The sequence below is a fragment of the Drosophila mauritiana genome, chromosome 2R (genome assembly GCF_004382145.1).
Source record: "Drosophila mauritiana strain mau12 chromosome 2R, ASM438214v1, whole genome shotgun sequence".
Taxonomy (NCBI): domain Eukaryota; kingdom Metazoa; phylum Arthropoda; class Insecta; order Diptera; family Drosophilidae; genus Drosophila; species Drosophila mauritiana.
In genome coordinates, this window is record NC_046668.1 from 9,677,568 (window position 1) to 9,700,829 (window position 23,262).

At 45.4% G+C, this 23,262-nt stretch overlaps 13 protein-coding genes and 1 long non-coding RNA gene across 17 annotated transcripts; 7 read left to right on the plus strand and 7 right to left on the minus strand.

Moving 5' to 3' along the window:
- The first annotated feature begins 174 nt into the window (after positions 1 to 174).
- Positions 175 to 3,964, plus strand: LOC117136710 (spermine oxidase). Its single transcript, XM_033297731.1, has 2 exons — positions 175 to 343; positions 1,779 to 3,964. Exon 2 carries the CDS (start codon positions 1,796 to 1,798, stop codon positions 3,323 to 3,325), a length of 1,530 nt encoding a protein of 509 aa, XP_033153622.1. The 5' UTR covers positions 175 to 343; positions 1,779 to 1,795; the 3' UTR covers positions 3,326 to 3,964.
- On the minus strand, positions 3,667 to 9,789 carry LOC117136708 (MAGUK p55 subfamily member 7). 4 transcript variants are annotated; one of them, XM_033297729.1, is made up of 9 exons: positions 9,442 to 9,789; positions 7,253 to 7,361; positions 6,912 to 7,189; positions 6,724 to 6,855; positions 6,321 to 6,350; positions 5,833 to 6,000; positions 5,397 to 5,718; positions 4,942 to 5,118; positions 3,667 to 4,747 (listed from the first exon to the last, which is right to left on the minus strand). In XM_033297729.1, the coding sequence occupies exons 2-9, from the start codon at positions 7,293 to 7,295 to the stop codon at positions 4,227 to 4,229; spliced, it is 1,671 nt and encodes a 556-aa protein (XP_033153620.1). In that variant the 5' UTR covers positions 7,296 to 7,361; positions 9,442 to 9,789; the 3' UTR covers positions 3,667 to 4,226. The 4 variants fall into 4 exon arrangements, with proteins under 4 accessions (XP_033153620.1, XP_033153618.1, XP_033153621.1 ...); XM_033297727.1 differs by having other exon boundaries at positions 4,942 to 5,235; XM_033297730.1 differs by lacking the exon at positions 6,321 to 6,350.
- A 798-nt stretch (positions 9,790 to 10,587) lies between these two features.
- Positions 10,588 to 11,778, minus strand: LOC117136990 (glycine-rich protein 23). The gene has a single exon (XM_033298166.1). The coding sequence runs from the start codon at positions 11,040 to 11,042 to the stop codon at positions 10,602 to 10,604; it is 441 nt and encodes a 146-aa protein (XP_033154057.1). The 5' UTR covers positions 11,043 to 11,778; the 3' UTR covers positions 10,588 to 10,601.
- Positions 11,341 to 11,736, plus strand: LOC117136991 (glycine-rich protein 5). The gene has a single exon (XM_033298167.1). The coding sequence runs from the start codon at positions 11,341 to 11,343 to the stop codon at positions 11,734 to 11,736; it is 396 nt and encodes a 131-aa protein (XP_033154058.1).
- Positions 11,779 to 12,585: 807 nt separating the features above from the next.
- On the plus strand, positions 12,586 to 13,084 carry LOC117137967. The gene has a single exon (XM_033299739.1). The coding sequence runs from the start codon at positions 12,623 to 12,625 to the stop codon at positions 12,983 to 12,985; it is 363 nt and encodes a 120-aa protein (XP_033155630.1). The 5' UTR covers positions 12,586 to 12,622; the 3' UTR covers positions 12,986 to 13,084.
- An 86-nt stretch (positions 13,085 to 13,170) lies between these two features.
- Positions 13,171 to 14,162, plus strand: LOC117137970. Its single transcript, XM_033299742.1, has 2 exons — positions 13,171 to 13,282; positions 13,348 to 14,162. The coding sequence occupies exons 1-2, from the start codon at positions 13,186 to 13,188 to the stop codon at positions 13,536 to 13,538; spliced, it is 288 nt and encodes a 95-aa protein (XP_033155633.1). The 5' UTR covers positions 13,171 to 13,185; the 3' UTR covers positions 13,539 to 14,162.
- Positions 13,586 to 13,933, minus strand: LOC117137969 (glycine-rich RNA-binding protein 2). The gene has a single exon (XM_033299741.1). The coding sequence runs from the start codon at positions 13,931 to 13,933 to the stop codon at positions 13,601 to 13,603; it is 333 nt and encodes a 110-aa protein (XP_033155632.1). The 3' UTR covers positions 13,586 to 13,600.
- Positions 14,163 to 14,480: 318 nt separating the features above from the next.
- On the minus strand, positions 14,481 to 14,969 carry LOC117137968. Its single transcript, XM_033299740.1, has one exon. The coding sequence runs from the start codon at positions 14,918 to 14,920 to the stop codon at positions 14,567 to 14,569; it is 354 nt and encodes a 117-aa protein (XP_033155631.1). The 5' UTR covers positions 14,921 to 14,969; the 3' UTR covers positions 14,481 to 14,566.
- Positions 14,970 to 15,479: 510 nt separating this feature from the next.
- LOC117137446 (calcium-binding protein P) lies at positions 15,480 to 16,380 on the minus strand. The gene has a single exon (XM_033298885.1). It carries the CDS (start codon positions 16,277 to 16,279, stop codon positions 15,503 to 15,505), a length of 777 nt encoding a protein of 258 aa, XP_033154776.1. The 5' UTR covers positions 16,280 to 16,380; the 3' UTR covers positions 15,480 to 15,502.
- Positions 16,381 to 16,842: 462 nt separating this feature from the next.
- On the minus strand, positions 16,843 to 17,442 carry LOC117136784. Its single transcript, XM_033297839.1, has one exon. It carries the CDS (start codon positions 17,343 to 17,345, stop codon positions 16,995 to 16,997), a length of 351 nt encoding a protein of 116 aa, XP_033153730.1. The 5' UTR covers positions 17,346 to 17,442; the 3' UTR covers positions 16,843 to 16,994.
- A 1,557-nt stretch (positions 17,443 to 18,999) lies between these two features.
- Positions 19,000 to 19,401, minus strand: LOC117136795 (glycine-rich RNA-binding protein GRP1A). The gene has a single exon (XM_033297852.1). The coding sequence runs from the start codon at positions 19,366 to 19,368 to the stop codon at positions 19,057 to 19,059; it is 312 nt and encodes a 103-aa protein (XP_033153743.1). The 5' UTR covers positions 19,369 to 19,401; the 3' UTR covers positions 19,000 to 19,056.
- Positions 19,402 to 20,358: 957 nt separating this feature from the next.
- On the plus strand, positions 20,359 to 21,299 carry LOC117136825. Its single transcript, XR_004459114.1, has 3 exons — positions 20,359 to 20,440; positions 20,636 to 21,018; positions 21,077 to 21,299. It is a non-coding gene; the product is annotated as an uncharacterized LOC117136825 (long non-coding RNA).
- Positions 21,300 to 21,317: 18 nt separating this feature from the next.
- LOC117136824 (prisilkin-39) lies at positions 21,318 to 22,314 on the plus strand. The gene is made up of 2 exons (XM_033297899.1): positions 21,318 to 21,388; positions 21,472 to 22,314. Exon 2 carries the CDS (start codon positions 21,517 to 21,519, stop codon positions 22,222 to 22,224), a length of 708 nt encoding a protein of 235 aa, XP_033153790.1. The 5' UTR covers positions 21,318 to 21,388; positions 21,472 to 21,516; the 3' UTR covers positions 22,225 to 22,314.
- Positions 22,315 to 22,662: 348 nt separating this feature from the next.
- On the plus strand, positions 22,663 to 22,974 carry LOC117138486 (uncharacterized protein F12A10.7). Its single transcript, XM_033300616.1, has one exon. The coding sequence runs from the start codon at positions 22,663 to 22,665 to the stop codon at positions 22,972 to 22,974; it is 312 nt and encodes a 103-aa protein (XP_033156507.1).
- The last annotated feature ends 288 nt before the right edge of the window (positions 22,975 to 23,262 follow it).

Below are 23,262 nucleotides of genomic sequence, written 5' to 3' on the forward strand. Positions count from 1 at the left end.
CACTCAGCTGTGTTGGATGCTTTCGCCCCGAGCTTTTTGGCGAGCTTGCAGTCTGCGCAGGGGGCACAGTGGCGCAACCAGAGGGCTATCTTCGAAAGACTTGGAACATAACCCCTCCGGGGAATCCCGACTACGCCACTGCGTCACAGCATAAGCACACGGGCAGAGCGGCACGTTTCCATGTGATGTTTTTCGGGTTTCGGCATTCAGTGTTGTTTGCCTTTTCCGCGGAGCTGGAGTTTTCCCAGCAGCTGGCATATAGTATACATATATCTCCCGATATTCCGGTAGAAATGTTCAATTGTTGAATTACTTCGTCTAAGCGGTATTCAAAGTTATTTTGGTGAGTGGACAGTGCGCAGTGAAGTGAACATACCACCCATTATCACCCCCAAATATGCAGTAACCCAAAATTCGACTTCCTCTCGGATGTTTGTGGTTGGTTTTCCTATTGTGTGCAGTTGTTGTTGCCGCTGAAAACCTTGAGCATTCTGTTGGCCAAAAATATATAAAATCAATGTCAAACGGCGGAAGATGGATACCGCTTTCATTTCCTTCACCCCCCAACTTGCTGCTCTTCTTGGAAACACTCAGATTTCAGGTGACCGCCAGGTAAAACCAGCTGGTCCGGTTGGCTAGATACTCCTTCTGGGATTTTTCCTCCCCGATTTTCCCACCGGCTTCCCTTCGCTGCCATGGCTATTAATAAATGCATGTGGCCAGAGCCGAGTGAACATATTCGAGGCTACATGTGTTGGTGGCCGTGTGTTTTCCTTTTGGACGACAGTGTTGCTCGTGGTTTTCAGTGCTGGGTGGGGGGAGCTTTTTCGAAACTCTTATCAAAAGTCGGACTCGCGGGCAGAGGGATTCGTTCGTCATCGAAACAGATGAGCGAACTTGCCGTTACTTTTTAATCAAAAGACGTGTGTAGTTTATGTTGTCCGGGAAGTGGGCGGTGATCAAACTCAAGTGTCTGGAATTGCAATGCACCACTGCCATAAGCAAATTTCTAATGCACAGTAAGCAAAAATGGCAAAAAAAAACACAAAATTAATTCTGTTGGTGAAAATATCATATTATATATCAGAAAATTACCCGCAACGACTTTTGTTTATGCAGTTGATGTATATTATGCGATAAGTTTATTGCGAAATCAATTTACAATGCTATTTTTGAAAGTGAAAGGGAAATTGAAAAGCTAAGAAAATTTCCTACAACTATAACAATTTTTAAAAGTGCTCGCTCAATTCACTTTAATATTTGCAATGGATAATAAAACAAAAATATTCACGTTCGGAGATTTTAGAGGTCTCAGGAAATCCAAAGAGACTAGGCATGACTGCAAATAAGTGATATTGTATTAAAATACGCAGTTTTAACATTTGTAAGCTTACTTTTGCATAAAATTAAAAAACAATTTTTACAAATTTCTGAATAGTTTGAAATTTCGAAAAATTTACGTATTTCTCTAATATTGTGTGTTTAAACGAAACCATAATTAATTAATGCTTACTGTTGCATAAATTTGAAAAATAATTTTACAAATTTCTGAATAGTTTGCAATTTCAAAAACTTCATCCAAATGTAATTTTCTAAATATTCTGTGTTGGAAAGGGAACCATAATTAATGTGCTTTTAAGTATACCAGAATTTCTTCAAGTGTATGCTCAATTGCCCACAGCCCACTTACTCACACTCTAGCGCATTCGAACTTATGGTGTTTATTATTTAATTTGCGATTCTCCTGTTGCTCTGCTACCCCTTTATTTCCACACCAGATATTCAGTTACCCGGAATGAGTGGCGCACAGCGGAATCTGGATCGCAAGATCGTTGTCATCGGAGCAGGAGCCTCGGGTGTGGCCTGTGCCACCAAACTGCTGGAATTGGGCTTTCAGAATGTGCTCGTCGTGGAGGCGGAGGATCGTCTAGGTGGCCGCATACACACTATACCCTTTGCGGACAACGTCATTGATCTGGGTGCCCAATGGTGTCATGGGGAACGGGACAACATTGTGTACGAACTGACCCGGAAACAGGATGAGGAGCTGCTGGAGTCGACGGGTCCGGTCTACGAGAACTATGATTGCATCCGGTCCAACGGAGATGTGGTGCCGGAAGAGGTAGCTAGTCGACTGAAAGCCATCGTCGGTGATTCACTGGTCACCCGGCAACTGGAGCTGCGTCACTGCAGCGGTTCCTTGGGCAGCTATCTGACCAACAAATTCTACGACACCCTCCGGCGTCCGGAAAACTCCGATATAGACGCAGAGGTGGCCAGGGAGTTCTTTGTCAACTACCAGAAATTCGAGAACTCCGTCGAGGCCTCGGATACGCTAGAACAAGTTTCGGGACGAGGTTACCTGGACTACTGGGAGTGCGAGGGCGATATCCTGCTAAACTGGAAGGACAAGGGCTATGTGGAGCTTCTAAGGCTTCTCATGCGCTCCAGGGAGTTGAATGTGGAGCATGGAGTTCTGGAGCAGCGTCTGCTGTTGGGCACTCGTGCTGTGAAGATCAACTGGAATCGGAACGACGGACGCGTGGAGCTGCAAATGAGCAATGGAGAGACCTGCATAGCTGACCATGTGGTGGTCACCGTTTCACTGGGAGTTCTCAAGGATCAGCACCTCCGGCTGTTTGAGCCACAGCTTCCAGTAGAGAAACAACGTGCCATTGACGGTTTGGCCTTTGGAACGGTCAACAAAATCTTTGTGGAGTTTCCCGAGGCATTTTGGGCCGAAGATTGGACGGGTTTCACCCTGCTCTGGCGGGACGAGGATTTGGATGACATACGCGGCACATCTCGAGCTTGGTTGGAGGATGTCTTTGGCTTCTACAGGGTGAGCTATCAGCCGAGGATCATGGCGGGCTGGATAACCAATGAGAGCGGCAGGCACATGGAAACCCTTCCCGTTGATGAGGTCCAGGCAGGAGTTATGTATCTCTTCCGAAGATTCCTGAAGTGGAAAATCCCAGATCCCTCGAATTTCCGCACCTCCGCCTGGTATACGAATGACAATTTCCGTGGGTCCTACTCATATCGATCCATGGACACGGAGCAGCTGGGAACGGGTGCACGGGAGTTAGCCCATCCCCTGACCGTGGTGGCCACCACTCCGGAGAAGGACAAGGACTCGGAGGACGAGGCGTGGCAGCAGAGTCGCTGTGATAGGCCCATTGTCCAGTTCGCCGGAGAGGCTTCCAGCGAGCACTACTACTCCACGGTTCACGGAGCAGTCGAGGCGGGATGGCGGGAGGCCAGACGACTTGCCCAGTTTTACGGAATAAGCGTGTCCCGTTCTGGAACCAAATCACAACTCTAGCTGGAGGCGGGATATCGAAGAACATGTATAGACGACAGCGATACCTGACCCAGTTATACGTGTGCATGTGAAACTAGAATTCTGTCTTCGCACTACAAGATACAATCAAGGAAACGGATCAGTACATCCTGGATAGACTTCATATGCCTAAGCTACTAATTTACACATTCGCCATAGGTTAGCATAGGTGACAGATTATATTTACGAGTTTATATGTACGTGAGCATGTCAATATGTCAACAAGTGCGCTGCCCAATAAAGCTGTGTTTAAGTCTTCTCTACCCTCAACAAAGTTAATATATAAATCATCAATTGCTAAGCTAATGAACAACGCTTCCCTCTCAATCGCATTTAAAATAGTTTTTTATTAGTTTCTCACTTGTTTTCAACAATTTGTCACTACGTTTTGGTGAAATCAGTTTTCGAAATGAGACATGTCGTCACACAGAACTTCACATTGTATCCAATATGCTCCAGTTAGTGAGTGTATATACAACTGAGATACAATACGATTAAGTTTAGGTTTTACGGGGGGATTAACTCTGTACTTTGATTTTAACAACGTGTAATACATACATTTATAATTTAGTCATTCTTTGAACACAAATAAATTTTGTACAACAAGTTTTTATAATTTAATTGTAAGATAGATGCTGGTTGAGTTCAAATTTCCTTCACTTTCTGTCAATTATTGTATTCATTTCTTTGTTTTCACTGTTACGCAAAAAGGTACATGTCGTGAAAAGGACTAAGGCCGGACGGGAGTGCCCAGCAGGACCGCCTACGGGTAAATAGTGTCTCTTCTCCGTTTCTCTAGCAGATTGCTAAATTCGTATGGCAAAAATACTTTGGTGTTCTTCAACAAATTGCATGAAATGCTTATCCACATTTGGCAACCGATCTACTGCACCCACATGGATGGTGCCCATACTGGCTCGTTCTCCAGGCGCTGGACATTCTGGACCAGCTGCTCGAAAGCGTTGACCAGTTCGCCGTTGACCAGTTCTACGTCGAAGAAGTGTCCGTACAGGAAATCGATGCGTTCGGCAGACTTGATCATGTCCTCGAACTCTTCGTCCGTAAAACTCCTGGCATTCGCCTCGTCGAATGTGGATTTGGCACGCGCCTCCGTTCGCGTGGCCTTCAGGATCTCCAACTCTGGGGGCTTCACATGGATGAGGAAGGGCTTCAGCTGAGCTGTGCGCAGAGTCTTGATCGCCTGGTAGTGCGGACTCAGCACACATACGCATCCTGCATTCACAATCGACTTGACACTCTCCGCCGATGTTCCGTACAAATGGCCCTTGTACTCGCCATGCTCCACGAATTTTCCCGCCTCGATGTCCGCGTCCATTTTCTCGCGGGCCACAAAGATGTACTCTCGTCCGGCCACTTCACCTGTGCGCATTGGTCGGGTGGTGTCTGGAAAAACGAATAGGTTTTCTATTAAAGATGGTCCAAAAGAGGTTCATTTGTTTACTTGTTCATTTCTACACTAGTTCATTTGTTCACTTGTGTTCATTCAACTATACGTTTTTAGTTAGCCAATCAAGCAACCGTAAACCAATGATGATCGAATAAAGTGAGCATAATAAAATAAACTTAAGAAAACTTACACGGCACCGGACTGCGGAACTTCTCGGGATCCCGGGCTATCAGCCGGCGGCGCAGTTCATTCCGCCCCACGCCGGGTGCTCCGATGAGCACTATGGGCCTGAAGACTCCGGGCCGTGGATACAACTTGGCCACCTCCTCGTACGTGGCGATCTGCTCGCGGTCGAAGTCGTCGTTCTCTGTCAAATCATACATGATCTTTTTAGTCTTGGGCTGGCGGCAGGAGGAGGTGCTGCTACTCGCAGGCAGACGCGGGGAGCCAGGTGGGGTGGTGCATAGTGAGGCGCATGATCCGGCTGGCGATGTCAATGCATGGATGGGGGGCCAATTGGAGTCGGGTCGAGTGTTAGATGAGGGGGACACAGATGAAGCATGAAATTAGAGCAATTTTAGTCATGGAAAGACAATGAACAGCGAATGTTATGGAACCAATGGGCTGGCAACGCGGGATGCTTACGCTTCGAGTCCAGATCGGTGCCGTTCTTCTGTGTACGGTCGTGGAGGATGCGGCGCTCCTGCAGCGCCCGACTGGGAATCAAACCGGCTCTCGCCGAGCGCTCGTGCTCCTTGCGCGCCTGCCACCAGTAGGCATCGTCCTGGGCCACAATGTGCAACACATCGCCGCGCTGGAAGGCCAGACCCGCCTCCTTGCACGGGATGTACGGATCCACATCCGGATTGTAGTCAAAGTGGGCCCTCACCCGCACCTTGGACTCGCGCTGGGCGCCCTTGTTGTCCGCGGGAACCAGCTTAAAGGTAATGGTGCCCTCCGAATTTTGCTGGTAACATAAAAGGTATCCAAATTACTTCAATTGCTTCAAATATCTTGTGGAGTGTTTTTCAATCACGTCTATCTATATATGGGTTTCTCGATCGCTTCTAAGCTTACTTACCAGTATGGTAAGCACATCGCCTGGCGTCTTGCCCTCCACGTTGATGTTATTGACCTCGATGACCTCGTCGCCGACGTGAATCAATCCGGAGCGATCTGCTGCGCCGCCGTGCATGATTCTGGCGATGATTATCTTGCCCGACTCCTCGTCCGTTTTAATGGTGGCGCCCTAAAAGTAGGCAATACGTGTTACTAGAGAGTCAACAAAGGTTGCGTATGTGTGCGTGTGGAGTGTGTGTGTGTGTGATTGTGTATCTGTGTGGAGTGCGGCTTCCGATGTTCTAGATGCGAGTGTATCTAATGGATGCGTCACAGCGACAAGAACAACGGAATGGGAACAACGGATGGTAATGGTATCTTATGTGACATGTATCTTGGTGTGTGCACAGCTTCCTGGCTGTTGTTTGTTGTCTTCAGTGCTTGGCGAATGGGTTTCTGTTTTATTTCGTACAGTGGACATTTTACGGCTATGGACATTCGATTACTTACAACAATTGGCTCCGCACTCTGTGCTCCTGTCTGTGTTATTTTTTATACATTTTTCGATTTTTACATTTTTTGTTTTGTTAACAAATGCACATTTGTTTGGTATGGGCGAATTCGAGAAATTGATTCGATTTCATTCGATTTTAACAAAGGCAAAGTTGACAAAATTGATTAGCATTGAAAAGAGTTGACATGGAGGCGATTACAGCAGTAGAACGAGTATGAATGGAGGCGCAGAAAGGAGCAGTTGGCAAAGGCGAAGGGTGGGCGGTGAAGTTCGGGGCGGGGTTCGGAAATGAAAGTCGACAGTGGACGGTGGAAAGCGATGGACAGCACAATACAGCGATCACGTCGATGAGATGGGCATGGAAATGGAAAGCGCTGGTGCCACTGGACGAACACTCACCAGGGGCTCGTTGCTCTTGACGAGCTGCACAATCTTGATGGTCTCCTCGTCCTCGTCCATTTCGACGGGCGCCTCCGGCAGGTGCGGGTAGAAGTCCTTCTGGGCAATCGCATCGTGGGCGAACAGTAGGTGCTAGAATTAATAAACTATTAATAAGAACGTTCATTTATCAAAAGGAAACAGCTCACCTGCAGGTGGGAGTCCTGCAGCAGGTGAAAGGCCTCCTTGCAGTCATCGTTCAGATGACAGTGCTGGGACAGTTGCTCCAGGACCTCGTACAACACCTGGGCAGAGGTGGAGAGCACGGGGGCCAGGCGATCATCCCGACCCACCTTGGCCACCTTCGTGTGAACATTGACCAGGGCGTTCAGTTCCTTGGATTCGAGCAGGGCCTTCAGGAAGTCGATTTCCTGGTCATTGGACAAATTCTCCGACTCCTTGAGCGTGCTGATCAGCTTGGAAAGAGCTGCGCAACGAGCGAAAGGTTAATCAATCATTTTGGACTGGCTGGGTGCGTCACTCTACTCACCAGGATCCCAGTTGATGTCCGATGCCATAACTGCTTCTAGCATGTCACACAACAGTCGACGAGTCACTGTCCTTGCTTATCCTTTACAAGTTATCCTTTGCCGCTGTTCCTATAATCGAGTTAACAAAATCGATATGAGACTTTAACAACAACCGGAGAGAGACTTCGTAAATTTGCGCATAAACATGTCAACGAGGGGCAAGCGGGGCCAGGCCAAAGCCGAATTATAATTCCAGGCCCAAGGCTGCCACCACCCACCACCCAATAACCATAAACACCATAACCACCTCCACCCACTGAGAAGCGACTACTTTGCGTCACTCGCCAAAGGACACCAGACACTGCGAAATGTTGTCGAAGTTCGTTTCGGATATTAAGATACAGTTCTACTTCATTAGGTCGGATATACATATAATAGAACCTTAGATATTAAAGAAAAGATAAGAAGCCAAATCGAATAACTAGCCCAGATTTATAATGTTCATATAGTTCTTTACTATAAGTATTTCGCAAAGATATAGTTCCCTGTCATATCTTGAATACACCTTAAAGGAGTTCCACTGTTTGGTTACCATAACAACAGTTTGCGCCCCGTTGAACCCGAAACATTGGAGCTGGGGAGCCCCACTGACGACGCCAAGTCTAAAGAGCTCCCGGCCAGCGGAACGCCAATGCAATTAGCTGACATTATGCCCGGCCAAGTGGGGCGTTCGCTGTTGTCGCCCATTGGCTTCGGGCCAGGGGGCGATATGATTAGAGCAGGCGTTGGATTTATGGCCACTTTCATCTGCCCAGTGGCCCGGAATGTTGGCGCCCTTTGTTGCAATCTGCACTCCATTAACTGTTCAATGACTGCGCATCCTGTTGCCGTGCTGCAGGATTGTTCTTGGCCAGGTGCCACATTCCATGAGGTCACCAACACGCTGCCCTATTGCATGACCGGTGCTCATTAGAGTCACGTTTTGTGGTACGTGGGTGGTGATTAGTGTCAACTGAATGGACGCCTCTGGAGCCCAAGAATAGCGTCTCAAGTGGGGCACTCGCATGTCCTTCAACTTGCCGCGGCCTCTCGAGTTTCTGTTTCCCTATATGGTAATGAGAAAAACGCACATCTTGGCCCTCCGACACTTTCCGAAAGTTGGCCAACGACCTTGAACTACATACTCGTCGGCACACACAGCCACCCAACAGAAGCCCGAGCTAAAACAATTTTCAGGGTTTCAGTTGCAGCGACGTCAGTGCGTGGGATCCGAGGGTTGCAGCCCCAGGTAGGGGGTTGAGGGTATTTTATTCCAGAGGGTGGTAAGTTTAAGCCACAGGATATCAACCGATGCTCAAACTACCACCATCGTGTACAAGCACTGCATTCGCACATCAATTACAATTTACTTGTAAAAACAAATGGGTTGTTTTAGGAAGCAATGTTTTACAATTTGTGCAGATTTTTGAGGAATTGAGAAAATACAAAAACATCATTTTGTATTACTTAGCTAACCAGTCTCCTTTCACAACAATATGAGTTTATGTGAGTGGTATATATGTATGTAGAATCCGTTTCTGATATTGTTTTTTTCTACGAATGATGTTATAGCTAGGTGTACAACTTTTGACTTGTTAAAGGTATGATTTGGACAGCTTTCCTTACTTTCAAGGCAATTCCCCGTGGGGGGTTGTTGCATTTGCCACTATTACTGCTGTCAATCAGCCAAATGGCAAGCTGAAGCCAAGAAAGCGAGTCAAGACTGGCCCCAATCACACTAATTACGCTGAGAAAAGTCGAGAGGGGCCAAGAGGTCTGGCGAAAGGCGGAATAATGACGTTGCCCGGGGTTCGTCAATTGCGAAAGTGGGGGCATGAGGCGGCATAAGAGACAGTCCTTGTGGCCAGTAGATAAGGCAGGTGCCAGCACTTCAACGCCCTCCAATCTCTCCTCCTATTTAGGGTAATTGAAAACTTCAAGTAATTGCACTGTGTTCCTTAAATCCGAACGAAAGAGATAATCTGGTCATACTGAAAATAGCGGGAGCTTAAGAGAACGTCCGAAAGACATTGAAATCGCTGTGAGAGAGAGAGAGAGAGTGACAGCTGGAGAGAGTGTTAAAAGTTTTCCCCTGAGCATTCAATTAACAACAAAATCTGGCCAAAAAAAAAAGAAGAAAACGAACAATAATTCGAATGGAGCTTATCACCTGGAGTTTTTCTGGGCAGTTGGCCAATACGATACAGACGGATTTCGGTTGAGTCCCAGCGTTGTTTTATTTTTAAATTTCCACTTCACTCGCAGACACTCACGCACACACAGAGGCACAAAAACACGGCATGTCTGCTATTTTCGCTATTTTCCTCGCTATTTTTAGGCCTCTAATATTGCGCACTAGTTTAGTTAGCCGTTTATATCTGGATATCCTTAGACCCTTTGCAGCACTTCACATATTTCACAAAAAGGATTATCAAGGTGATGGCCACCAGAGTCCGCCAGCGGGAATCCCAGAACGGCGAATAACGGGAGCGAGAGCGACTGCACACGACGGGCGAAGAACAACGTTTAATTTAAGGAATTCATTTCCACGTCGAGGGAACTGCCATCTAGCCAATCTGTCCAGCTCTTTGAAGAGCGCGAAATTTTGTACTCTTCACGGTTACTCTTAGAAATAAATCCACATACTATTTGTTATGGAAAACTTTGATAACATATAGTATTGTGGATAAAAACAATTTTTAAAATAAAAATGTTAGTAAACAAGCTCTCTTTTATTTAACATTTAAATTTAACATTTTGCATATACAAATCAAACCGATATTAATAATCTATATTGTTTTAAATTTTTTATTGCTCTTTTGTTTTAAAAATATTTTCTTGAAAATATTTCCATAGTAAACTTATTGTTGTTGGGAAAATGTACTGCAATGTAAACCACTGTAGTGTCTCTTTAAAAGTCAAAACAAGAGTGGAACAAATTCACTGTAAAGAGCGTGCTCGTGAGATATTGAGTAAGAAGAACCATAACGGAAATGAATGGGACGAAATGCACCACCAGAGAGTAGGAAATCATAAAGTGGGAGAGCACAGAGCGCCAATTGGACTTTTGCTGGGGGTGGAATCTGCGCAGGTCAGCAGAAATGCAGAGCGGAAGAAATACAGGGTGTTCAGGAGCAGTTCTCAGGACTTCGTTACCATATTTCGGAAAATGAATAATTGATGGATTAGCTTGTAAATACTACTTCTTAAGAGAATATGTCTGCTTTAGTTTTTCCAACATAAACAAGGTCTCATTGTAAAAATAAACATATTTATGGTACTAATACAATTTATTATAATTGGTTATTAAACTACATAGCATGCTAATATTTATCCAAGGAGACCGCCACCAGCTAGGCCCGCTCCTCCAGCAGCACCGAATCCGGCGAATCCACCTCCAAATTTCTTGTCGTACCGGGCGCGGTATCCACCGCCGAATCCCCTCGCTCGCACACGGTAGCTTTCCTTGTAGCGTCCAAAACCTGCTCCACCTCCGATTCCGCCACCAATGAATCCACCTCCACCTGCGAGGCCAAGAGCTTGCGGCTGCTGTTGGATGAGGGGCACCTGTTGCACGACGGGAACCTGTTGGACAACGGGCACTTGTTGCACAACGGGAACCTGCTGGACTCCTCCGATGCCACCCACTCCGCCAATGGCTGCCACTCCTCCAACCGCTCCGATTCCACCTCCTCCCAGGGAATGGGCTCCAGCCTGCCAAGCGCCAATTCCCAGTAATAACAAAAAATGCACTTGAAGATCGCACCTCATCTCGGCTGAGTGTCCAATAACGATGTGAGTTACCTTAACTAAATCACCTGGCTTTTAATGCCCAGGCCGGCGACCTTCAGACCACAAGCGATGACGATGACGAGGTGTGAACCACCTCACCAGCGGGCAAAACCATGATTCCCCCAATAGAACCGCCGAAACATAGATGAGGCCTTAGAGTTATGGGTTTTTTACCCGGGCGCCCCAATATGCCAATTGGAAGTGCAAACAGTGGCCACTAATTAATTTGCATAAATAAGCAGCTGGGAGTGGGGCAGACCAAACAGTTAACCCCATCATGTTGTGGCAAACGGTCTACCTGCTCGTCTTGGCGTGCGCCGTGGTCAGCACCACACCGATCCTCTCCAGCATCGACGAGGAGAGCATTAGGAAGCCCCGGCACATTGGAGGATTTGGAGGTGGCGGAGTCGTAGGAGGTGGCATCATCGGTGGTGGAGGCGTTGCTGCCCCCATAGTGGCAGCCCCCGCAATCCAAACAGTTCCCGTTGTGTCCACTGTGCCCATCATCACCACTGTTCCCGTCATACAGACGATACCCAGCTATGGTTATGGATATGGCGGTGGCTACCCCGTTGGAGGAGGATTGGGCGGACTAGGTGGCATCGGCGGCGGCGGCGGATTCGTTGGCGGCGCTGTTGGTTTTGCCAAATTCAAAGGCGGTTTCTTTGGCTAGATGTTTCCGAATAAATCTGAGCGTTTCTTGAGACCCACTAGTGTAAACAATGAATAAACAAAAGTACTGCGAGATCGAGTTTCATTTTGCCGAGTGTTTGGAATCGACAAAGTCGATGATCTTGCATATTCCGTACTTAACTGGCTGTTATTTCTGGAAGAGTCTCTCGCTGCTATTTGCTTTTATATATATATGTACATATATATGTCGAATATCGCGCGAGGCGAGGCGGATGGGCTTTTTAAGTGGTAAACAACAGGCCATCAAGCGATTACAGTGGGTCAAGTTGGCTGGCCTGAAGAGCGGTATCCAATTGTTGGTTATCGGATTGCTAATTGTAGTCTTTATCGACGTGTGGATACTTTTGTCGATTTGTCTTTAAAAAGTCTGGTCATGTCAAAAATATTCAGCTCAAATGGTATCTGGTTGCTTGGTACTTCAAATTTGAATCTTAAGAATATTATTACAATAACCTTGCATCATTCACAGTTAATAATCCACACATTATAATCTCAATTAGTAGCACCTCGAGTTACGAACCAAAGAGATCTAGATCTCGTTCCACGGTTGCCTCACACTTCCGCATCATATTTCATTTCATCTACACATTAAGATTGGGTCAACCTTATGTATTTGTATAAGCGTTTTTTTTTTGGGTTTTTCAAACCGTTGATTATTCTCGGCGTCTTTGCCCGACTGCGATTGAAATTAGACGAAAAATGTAAAAAAAATACACTCAATGGCAATCAACAAATGCCAATGAACCGCCTTTGTTTATGACACCAGGTGCTGGGTGTTCTTGGCAAATGTTTGGCTATAAATTAAAGCCCAGCTGGGCGATGAGTTTTAGTATTTGACGAAGTTGGAGAAGGAATACGACATCGAAATGGATCACAAGTGGATATTATTTTTGTTCAGCATTGCTGCTCTGCTCTTGTGCAATTTTGTAAGAGCCGATGAAACGGAAACGGAAGTGGTGGAGGAGCAACCAAGCTCTATTCAGCTGCTGGAGGCCGGGGAAACCGCACAGGCTGATTCCGCAGACGAGAACGTTAGGAAAGTGCGCCAGTACTTTGGACCACCACCGTTTGGACCTCCGCCACCACCCTTCTTTGGACCACCTCCACCACCGTACTACGGCGGTGGTTTTGGTGGCGGATTCGGCGGTGGCTTCCAGAGAACTCGAGTGGTCACCCGCACCCGTTATCGCGGACGCGGTGGATACTACGGCGGTGGATTCTACGGTTAATCAGTGGACATGGATTCGATTGTGCAGACTTTGTGATACTTCTTTTGTGCTGCCCCATGGGGTGCAATAAAATTGTTTGCTTTATGCAAGTCCATTCAATCGGTTGTTTATAAGAGTTTATTAATACAACGTTGGATTTATGGCGGGGAAAGCTGAGATCGGAGGTGTTTATAAGGGAGCCACGAGGCTAAGCTCCAAAAATGTTCCGCTTGCTGCTGCTGTGGATCACTGTGGGCCTGGTGGCAGCTCTGGATGAGCGGGAGTTCGATCCACAGGTGGCACCGCATCAAAGTTCAGGTAACGTGGGTTACCTATTATATTGGGTTATTTGATTAGCTTAAAATATTCAATTCCTTTTCCAGTTCCAAAACCATTTCAGCTGTGGCGAAGTTTTGCGAGTCATGTGCGTCTCGTCTTCAGTCGCCTTCAACCAAAATCACCAACTCCGCCCACCGTTAAGACGAGAACGGGTACAACTACCACCACTACTCCCGAACCTGAACTGCAGTTCTATGGAGCTCTGAATCCCATATACCAAACAGGGAACTTTTAATGTTACTTAACTAAGCTTTATTACGAAACTCTTAGGCTATATTTTGGGTGAGTGCTGTTGCTTTAGCGGAACTTCTTGCCGAATAGGCTCTTGAAGCTGCCGAGTCCACCGAAGCCGCCGCCGAAACCGTGTCCTCCAAATCCACCGCCAAAGCCATGTCCCAGACCACCGAATCCTCCCTTCAAGCCGCCGAGTCCTCCGAAGCCGCCGAACTTGCCGCCAAGTCCTCCTAGTCCTCGTACCACTCTCTCGCCCTCCAGTTCATCCACTTGTGGCTCCTGTTCCGCCTCCAATTCCAAGAGTGTCAATGGTTCTCCATTGTCGAAATCCACAGGTATGGCCAGAGAGCAGGAGATCACGGCGATCAGGGCGAGACTCAGGGCAAGAAACTTCATTTTAGTGCGTCTCGAAGGGATTCAAACAGATTAATGGCAGCTGATTGATGGATGTTCGCTGGATTGGTACTTAATACCAAGTGCCATGACAACTAGGTTTATATACTTCTGGTCTGGGACTTGGGCTCGTGCGAAGAGTTGCTAATTCGCAGTGTCAACAAAGTGTGGACCCAGCAACGGCTGCGATCTGCGATCTTGACCAAATATACTCGTACTTTCATTCATCCAACATTTTGTTAGACTTTTGGGATGGGTTTTGGGTGAGTTTGGTCTTCGAGTGAGTGCGTGTGTGCAAATGGCTGGGTTTGCTCAGGTCTTTAGCTTGGCCCTAACGATAGTTACATCATGTTTGCCATTGCGATTACCAGGTTGATGGTCTTGAAACGCAATCACGATGACCTTAGACATTTTTTTTGACCAAGACTCACTTGACTCCTCCATTGATATTTTAGAATTAGCTTAGGAATTCTAATAATTATCTGATTATCATTGACTTTAATTAAAGCGAATCGGGATTTTGCTGTCGCGCGACTTAATGGGCTAAGAATACAAGCAGCTAGTTTGTGTCTTAAGTCTTTTGTTTATTTTGCTAATTACTAGATATACAGATTTGCTGAGCACCTAAGTAGCGGCTTATTGCCTCCAGTTTGCGAAACGTTCACGTGCTGCCAGTTTTTGTCTTCTTCTCAGATATCTCTTGTAGTATTTTGCATTGACAATGTGCTTGGGATACGTAGCTATTGGTTTCTGGTACCAGAGCTTGGAGGACTGGCGATGGCGATGTTTGCTTCTCGGTTCTGGGATGACATTGTAGCGGGTTTTCCTCACTTGATCCGGCACAAATGATCTCGACCAGGCAATGGGGTCCAGGCTGGCATCGTAGCCAGCTTCATTAGTGGGCCACCAAGGCTTGGCTTCACAGATATCCATTAAAAGTAGCAGGATGGGTATAGCAATTAGAATGCAGTTCAACACGGAGTAGTTCATGGTGCAAAGGTTCACTGAAGACTGCCGCTCTTTGACCTTACAACTCGGGTTCTTATACCCAGCTGAATACACAACATTATCGGATTAACCCCGACATGGGCAGGGACCCAACTACCTGCGTAACTTATCAATGGCTTAGGTACTCAGATAAATGCATTGCGCAGGCCAACAAATCACTGTGGATCGTAAATCAGAGCTGGAAAAGGTGCCTTTATCTCTAGGGGAAAATCGATGGAATCGAAAATATTCAATGGCTCTGCGGGTGTAAACCAGCATGTTCGTTTCACTTTCAAAACTTGTCATCCTGGCTCCGATTGCTAAATTTGCCAAATTACCAACCTTGCACTTGACACCTGCTGCTTAATTAGCGTTTAAAAAGAGATTCGTCGGTTGTTTTGAAAAACGAGAGTTAATATATGACACACATTTCCATTTATCCCTCTCCAAAGAACACTCAAACAAAAGTCTAAAGACATCGCATAAGTAAAACCGCTCTGTTAAATTTGTTGTATAAATGTTCTTGTATTTATCGAAAATAAATAAAATAAATTAGCTTATTATTTATGGAGCTTTAAGGCTCAATTAAAAGCCTGGGGCATAGCCCTGCATGTTCATGCGCTCCAGGAAACCACCGGATGGTGGATATAATCCCTGCATGTTGACCTGAGGTGCTGGATACAATCCCGGATTGGCTCCACCGAATCCCTGCGGAGCTGGATATAGACCCGGGCTGACGCCACCAAATCCTTGGGGTGCTGGATATAGTCCGGAACTGCCGCCAGCCAATCCCTGAACATTGGCCATATTGACAATATTGTTCAACGATTGGAAGTTATCTACGGCAGGGTTGGGCACAAATCCATTGGGCAGCTGGGGGTTGGGATACATCAGAGAGTTTCCATACATGGGTGGCACGCCTGGATAGCCGAATGAGCCAAACGGATTGAAGCCAGGAACTGAGCCTGCCAGATTGGGATCAGGATACGAGGGATAATTGTTGGCAATGTTCGTCTGCAGACCGGGAACGCCATTTAGTCCAGGAGCCGGCGCAAGGCCAGGATAGATCAGACCCGGGTAGTTGGGATACCGCACCAACTGGCCACCGACCGAGCTCAGGGCCATCTGGTTCATTGGTACACCCATGGTCATCGACATGGGTTGAGATCCCGTCGCTGGAGTCACGTTGGCCACCATTTTAACATCTGGATCCGCTGAGCCGGCCATCTTCAGCTGACGCTCCTTTCGCACATGCTGATCCTCGATATGATGCTGTTCCGCATCCAGTGGCTTGGACTCCGCCGTGCCCAGGAGGAGCAGGGAGAGCAGCAGGATAGCTTTCTTCGCAACGAACTTGGTCATTTCGGTAGCTATCTCTAGAGGCAACTGTTTGCTTCCGGCTCGATGAAATCCCCTTTTATGCCGAGGCCGATGGTGAAAACTTTCTTTTGCAATTATCCGCCTTGGTTTTTCGCTTAAAGTGATGCCTTTTTTATGTTTTTATGGCGGCAAAAGTCGAACACAGCGGCCCACTGAGCGCCCTGTCTTCGGTTTTGTAATCTCTTTATAAACAATTCACACTTTTAGACTAATGCCCAAGGCAAATAAGGTGCGAAATGTCTCAGCGCACGGAGTTCGCCTTGCAGAAAATCGCTGCTCCCCAGATGAGTCGCGTATATGTGAATGTATCTTGTATCTTAAGGGCAAAGCGGGGGCGTCTCAGTCTGAGGAAGAAATCAAGAGTCTGCAAAGTCAGTTTAACAAACAGCCCAAAGGTATGCTACAAAGCGAATATTAACTATACCTGTTACCTCAAGAGTATCTGCCCATGTCCTTCTGTCCGTCCGTATGTTTATCTATCCGTATAAAGGCTGTGTTTTTCATTAAATATCTCTTATTATTTATTATTAATAAGAATAGCTTATTCTTTTCTCATAATGATTATTGTATTTGTGTTGAATAAATAATATTAATAATATTTGTACATCTTTACAAGCTAGACCTGTTCAGTTTCCCAACTTTGGGCATGGGATATTTTGGCATCCATAGAGTATGTGACTAAGTGGCAGTTCCTGACTTATTTGCCAAAGCTGTCGGTGTAGGCGGCGCGTCTGGCATCAGCACGAGCCTGGCGAACGGCCAATGGATCGTCGGCCAGATAGTGGGGCGCATAGTCCTCCGAGTCGTAGGATCTGCGATTGGTTGCACCGTATCCATGTTTGCCGTACACTGCGCTCTTGGGATAGCAGATGAAGTAGTCGCCCTGGTAGTAATCCGCACTGGCTCGCTTCTGGCGCACTGGTTCTCCGGTAATATCCGTGGCCGAAACGAATCCTGGATCCTGTGCATCCTTAGCGATGGGCGCTGCTTGGATCAGGCTTAAACCGACGATCATGGAGATCACAACGATGGAGATGATGCACTTCATCTTTATTGGGTATTTGAATATATTTTGGGTATGGTTGGCTTTTGAATTTGGAGTTTTGAGTTGAGCTTGGCTTGGTATGTCCACTGGTGCTGGAGTTCCTTTGGGTTCTGTGCCTTATCCGCCGTGCGTCGTTGGTTTTTATAGCCGCGAATCTTCTCCAAAACGCGCTAATTGTTATGACAGACCGAGTCGATCAGCCAGATCCCAGTGGTGACAGTATTGGGGCACTAATTTCATTTGTCGCGCATCTTTTGATTTAATTAGCAGGAATAGCACCGCACAACATTTCCGTCAATGCGGTCCAGCCTTTTTGGCCAGCTCCAAGCTCACGACTCTCCTCGTGTGACGTCATTTGGGGGCTGAACCCCTGTGGGGGGAGGTCTTTTTTTAGTTATTGCGGCTTAGACATTTCGCGACTTTGGCTTTTTGTTGCGGTAGGCAACGTCGAGGTGTGAATGATTCATTGGTGGAGTTGGCCCCCTCAAAAGATCAAAGTAACTTAAATATATTAGTATTGGTCATCAATTAGGCAGATCGTAGAATCTGTGACGTATTTAGTCGAACTGATTTAGCTTAATAACCTTGGGAAGTATATATATATAGGCATCTCTATAAGAGTTTTAATAATAGTAAAAATACGCAACTGAATTATAAATATTTTATTAAGCTAGGTAGTTTTGTAACGTATTTGCTGTTGTAGGATCTTTTGGAAGTGATAAATCACATTATCACTGTACCGCAATTAGTATACAGCGTGATTGAATACTTTGCGTGTTTATTTTGGGAAATATTTGAATTTATTTTTAAAAAGCCGACAACTTGAGAATAATTCAATTATTAATTCATGGAGGTACATACTCGTACTACGATTTGACTAAGTACAAAATATTTGTTCCCATATTGCATGAAACAATGCCAATTTGTTGTCGGAAATTGTTTTGTGGGGGAGGCGCTAATTAAGTGCACTATTGAAAACTTAGAAATAAAGATGAATCATGTTGACAACGTGCCTGTTTCCAAGGAAGCAAATTCCACAATCGAGAGTGCAAAATATTTGCGTTCTCATCAATTAGAAGTCGTGTGAGTCAGTCAGAAGTTCGTCAGTCGGTCAGCCTGAATCAAAAGCAACCTGGAGTTCAACTCCTCCTCTGGTGAAATATTGTGCCAGGAACTTGGAGGTAATTTTCCATTAAGAAATCGATCGCAAGGCTGGTCGGGGGTGCCTGAAAACAAAACCGCAAAAACCCTGTCTCAACCCCACATATCTGGAAATTAATCGAACTAGCTTTTTATTTGACTTGGCAATTAGTGTGTTGTTCGAAAACAGGTTACATTATCCCAGATTTGGCGATTCCTTTTAGTTGTGCAAGCATTTCGCAACAGTTATCAACAAAAACCACCACATTTATGGTCCAGATGTGCTATTTTTAATTGAATGGCTTAGAACTAGCGGAATCTTAATCTTGGAAGATTTTTCATTTGTGGGAAAAGTAGAATTTCGATCGTGTTTGGATCGTATTCATTGATTAGCGTTTCTGGACCGGTTCCATTCGATTACGTTGTATTTTTTGCGATTAAGTGCGTAAGCAATCGAATACGCCCTTTACACCGAAAATCCCTCACTTGCCACCCAATGCAAAGTCATATGTTTTTGTTTTCGTTTCTTGACTTTTGTCTATTTTTGCCTCATATACACAATGATTAACTATTTTTATTTACGTCCCCAACTGGAACTGGCTGAAGCTGACGCCGATGCTGATGCACTGCCTCCGCCAAATCCACCTCTGGGATATCCGCCACCGCCACCGAATCCACCAGGGCGGTAGCCACCGCCTCCTCCACAGCAGTATCCTCCGCGGCGAAAGCCGCCAAAGTGACGAGCGGCCCTAACTCCAGTGCCATCATCGATTCCCTGCTGTGCTTCAGCATCTTCCAGCGTGATCTTTTGTTCCTCCAGAGGATGGGCGCTGATCATGGCCAGAATGGCCGCGAAGACGAGGGCAAGCACCAGGTACTGTTTCATATTGGACGATCAAACACTTTCTGCAATCGAAGCACCCTGGGCTCCAATTTTTATATAAAAATTCAAATAACCCGGGGATGTCCCGTGTGAAGAGCAAGTGTTCTATAGCGCATTATATGCTATCCAAGTATCATTAGTTACACCCGTAGGGCAATTATAATATGACGCTGATGATTTCACCAAAACTTGAGTTCAACGGAAATCCCAGACGTGTCGAAAACAAACCCCCCAATTCTTCCAGAAATTACAAAAATGTATACAAATTACACCGAGTAATAAAGCCTGGATACATTTTTATTAAATTTCTGAATAAGTAAATTGCATAATAATAAATTGGTTTTTAAACTAAGTCGCCAATTGGAAGTCTTAGGAAAAAGAAAACTTTAATTAAATAGTTATTTCTTGCACATTTTGGTAAAAACCAACATTCTTCATTGAAGAAGCTACCTAAAATTATTCATCTTTATTCTTCTTCAATGACGATGAATATTTGTAAGCAGCTTGAAATGTATGATTTATTTTTTTTCTGTGTACATCTGAACCATCACATTTTGAGACCAGCCCCCGGGATGGGGATTTACTTCTCCTACGGTTGAATGCAGAACAGTCAACACATTTTAAGTGATCAGTGACCCAAGATTGATTTTGCGCAGTTTATAAAGTGCATGATACCAGAGAATTGGGTTTACTTCACTGTCTGAGAAAGGTGTCTAAAATTGTGGACCTGGGGAAGCACATTAAATTCTCAGGTGTAAATATCTAAAGGTTCTGTGAGAACCTTAAACCCGTTTGGTAACCAGCAATCGAGTCAGTCCAAAAATAAGCGAACAACGATGATCTACAGATGCGCGGGAAAAACGAAATTTTTAACAAAACAAATCGTATATCATTCTCATAAACTGGTTCGTGGCGTAAGAAACATACTTAAAAGGCACTCCCTCTTAAATTACAATAATTTATTACAGTCTAACTTGTCTTTTACTGCACTGGCAATAAATATTGTAGTTAAAAGTTCCGGCTAGGCCGTGAAAAAATTGACTAAGGGTGTGCGCTTTTAACTATTACTCCCAAGGTAATAATAGATTCCATAACTATTCCAGTACTTAAATCCAGTCGTTGTAAGATGAATAAAGACAAACTAATATTTGTTTAAAAACAAAAATAGGTGTTTACCCGGTAGCACTGAACCTTGGAAAACCAATATAGTTTAGTCTTAAGTTATATTGTTTTAAACAATCGTTTTATGTTTTGGACAATCATTTTACAGCTCCAGACCGTGAAAATTATATGGATAAGTAAACACATAATATCAGCTCGACGATACCCATTGACTTCAATTCGTTAATACTTCGCGATATTCGCTTCTTTTTGAAGCAAAGTTTTATAAAAAGATATATATAAAAGCACGCGTGGATTAAGTGCCTCGGATGATTGACCAACTGGCAGATGTCTAGCCAGACTTAATTAAATTAAAAGGCAAAGATTTCCATGTCTGGCGAAACGCTGATCAATTAGTGCAAATATAATAATTCGAGATAATCCCCAAGGCAACTGGAAACAGAAAATGGGAAGACTCCGCTCTTATACACCGCGTATAAGATGAATCACCATCTGACATGCGTACGCCTAGTGGAATGCATCTACTCAGGGGTGAATAGATTTCCAGCTCGCTAATTAACTTTACTATTGACAATCTTTATTATTATAGCCTGCGAGTATAGAAGATACGCCCCCGGTTGTTGGCTTTTTGAATGTGAATGAAACGAAACAGCAGCAGCTAAATGCGAAAAAAAAACCCGCGGAAGTGAGCCATCGAGTTAACGGTGTGAAACAGATTGCTGACTTATTTGGCCAACTTTCGGCAAGGTCAATGTCGGGTGTGCTCGTCTGCGGACTGGGCCAAAACAAGATGATCTCGAACCGGGCGTGAAAGCCGCGTGGCGCCAACCAGTTGATGACGTTCTGACCAAGATTGGCGTGGTTCCGCTCGGCCTGCGATCATTATTTGCAGGTGCCGAAGGTCTTCTGGTTCATTTTTTTGCCAAACTTATTTGGAAATTCATCCAAGAACTCTGTGGTATAAAATATTATTGGGTTTTTCAGTCGGTCCGCAGTTGTAAATCTCCACCAGACTGTTACGGTTACGAAATGTATCTACGCGCGGCTCTACTGAGCCTTCTCTTCCTGATGGTCTCCGGTCAGAGGAGTAAGTCCCGGAGTGAACGTCCTCAAGGCAGAACCTTGGGACTATTGACGCCCCTTTTACTGGGAGGTGGTGGACCGCTCTTCGATGTTCCCCTGCCTGCAGGACCACCCATCAGACCAGGTGGCGGATCATCGTCCGCAGCCGGAGGAGGCACCCAATCGGACTCGTACTACGGCGGCAGTTATCCTAGCTACGGATACAGGCCCAACTACGGATACGGATATCCCAACTATGGTTATAACTATGGATACCCGGGCTTGGGCTACGGCTATGGCCAGAACTACTACAGACCCAGCTACTACAACTACGGTGGATACCAGAGACCGCAGCCCTACTACGGTTACCGGCCTACTTATAGCTCCATTGGAGCTGCCGGATCAGGCGGTTATCCCTCATATAGCAGTTCATCTGTCATCTCAAGCTCTCCAACAAATTCGGCCGTTGGTTCGGCATCAGGAGCAGGAGCAGTATCTGGTGGTGGAACCCCACAGCTATCCACCGCTCAGCAAGCCCAGTTAGCCGGTATCTTGGGTCAGGCTCTTGGCAGTAGTCTACGCCCTCTTCTCGCCAATGGGGGCGGGGCAGCCGGAGCAACAGGAGCGGGGGCGAATCCACAAGCGCTGAGCGGTCTACTCAGTCTACTTGGCTAGGCCATAAGTAGATCAGTATTAAGTAATAGATAGAAATATTTTTGACAACTTATCGGTTCGATAATCAAACTATATGCTAAAATCTATCATTGTTACCTTGTTTATTAATTTTAAATTTTCTTAATCTATTTTTAATTAGTTTTAATGATTGCTTTTGTTAGTCTAATTTCATTATAAATTTTGTTTTTCTAAATGCATATACGTTTTTGTTCAATTTGGATTTCTGTTGGCTAAGATTTCTCTTGCTTTGCCCATCCGTATGTAAATTGTGTTAAATGAATTTATCGTTGGGTGTTAACCATATATAGTGGGGTCAGGGCCTTACAACTTATGTATCTTTTCCAAGTTTGCGAATACATAATAATTAGAGGCACAAGAACTGCACTTTTAGAGGTATAAAAGGCAGTTCAGATCGCAGTTCATGTTAGATTTTTCAGAATGGCCAGTAAGCTAACCTTTTTCTTACTAGTTGTATGGACTCTCCTGGGATGTGTTTTGACGAATCCTGTGAATGAGGATCCTGCTGCTGCAGCAACACTAGATGATGTGGCTGATTTTGGTGGTCAGCAAGCGAAGGAGGGCGATAGACCAGCTCGATGGCTGAGCGGAGGTTGGGGAGGCGGCTGGAATACAGGATGGGGAGGAGGATGGAGTGGCAGCTGGAATGGAGGATGGAATGGAGGCTGGAACAGTGGATGGAGTAATTCCTACAGCCCCTGGAGAAGCAGCTATAGTAGTTATTGGTGGTAGCATTCCCAAAACAATAGCTTCCCCAAACTTGGTGCCAACTTTTGAATAAAGTGATCAATAGTATAATAAAGATATTCAAAAGTTCTGTGAAAGCTCATGAGTTCAAAATAAAGCGCATTAAGTTAATAAAAAACCAAAGCTTTAAAGAGCTTATTTATAGCCAAATTAAATCACAGAAAACCATTTCAATTGTTTACGTGCTGGCGTTTTATGGTATCAAATAAATTTGTGCAAAGTAAACAAGAACATTTAAAATAGTAAACAAGAAACAGGAATGTCAGTCATTCT

Coding starts and splice junctions, on each gene's coding strand:
- LOC117136710 (XM_033297731.1), top strand. CDS start 1,796: ATGAGTGGCGCACAGCGGAATCTGGATCGCAAGATCGTTGTCATCGGA.
- LOC117136708 (XM_033297727.1), bottom strand. CDS start 7,295: ATGCTAGAAGCAGTTATGGCATCGGACATCAACTGGGATCCTG. Junction 6,001..6,320: donor AGAGTGCGGAGCCAATTGTT/GTAAGTAATCGA, acceptor GCCTACTTTTAG/GGCGCCACCATTAAAACGGA. Junction 5,236..5,396: donor CACCGATCTGGACTCGAAGC/GTAAGCATCCCG, acceptor TGACATCGCCAG/CCGGATCATGCGCCTCACTA.
- LOC117136990 (XM_033298166.1), bottom strand. CDS start 11,042: ATGAGGTGCGATCTTCAAGTGCATTTTTTGTTATTACTGGGAATTGGC.
- LOC117136991 (XM_033298167.1), top strand. CDS start 11,341: ATGTTGTGGCAAACGGTCTACCTGCTCGTCTTGGCGTGCGCCGTGGTC.
- LOC117137967 (XM_033299739.1), top strand. CDS start 12,623: ATGGATCACAAGTGGATATTATTTTTGTTCAGCATTGCTGCTCTGCTC.
- LOC117137970 (XM_033299742.1), top strand. CDS start 13,186: ATGTTCCGCTTGCTGCTGCTGTGGATCACTGTGGGCCTGGTGGCAGCT. Junction 13,283..13,347: donor GGCACCGCATCAAAGTTCAG/GTAACGTGGGTT, acceptor TTCCTTTTCCAG/TTCCAAAACCATTTCAGCTG.
- LOC117137969 (XM_033299741.1), bottom strand. CDS start 13,933: ATGAAGTTTCTTGCCCTGAGTCTCGCCCTGATCGCCGTGATCTCCTGC.
- LOC117137968 (XM_033299740.1), bottom strand. CDS start 14,920: ATGAACTACTCCGTGTTGAACTGCATTCTAATTGCTATACCCATCCTG.
- LOC117137446 (XM_033298885.1), bottom strand. CDS start 16,279: ATGACCAAGTTCGTTGCGAAGAAAGCTATCCTGCTGCTCTCCCTGCTC.
- LOC117136784 (XM_033297839.1), bottom strand. CDS start 17,345: ATGAAGTGCATCATCTCCATCGTTGTGATCTCCATGATCGTCGGTTTA.
- LOC117136795 (XM_033297852.1), bottom strand. CDS start 19,368: ATGAAACAGTACCTGGTGCTTGCCCTCGTCTTCGCGGCCATTCTGGCC.
- LOC117136824 (XM_033297899.1), top strand. CDS start 21,517: ATGTATCTACGCGCGGCTCTACTGAGCCTTCTCTTCCTGATGGTCTCC.
- LOC117138486 (XM_033300616.1), top strand. CDS start 22,663: ATGGCCAGTAAGCTAACCTTTTTCTTACTAGTTGTATGGACTCTCCTG.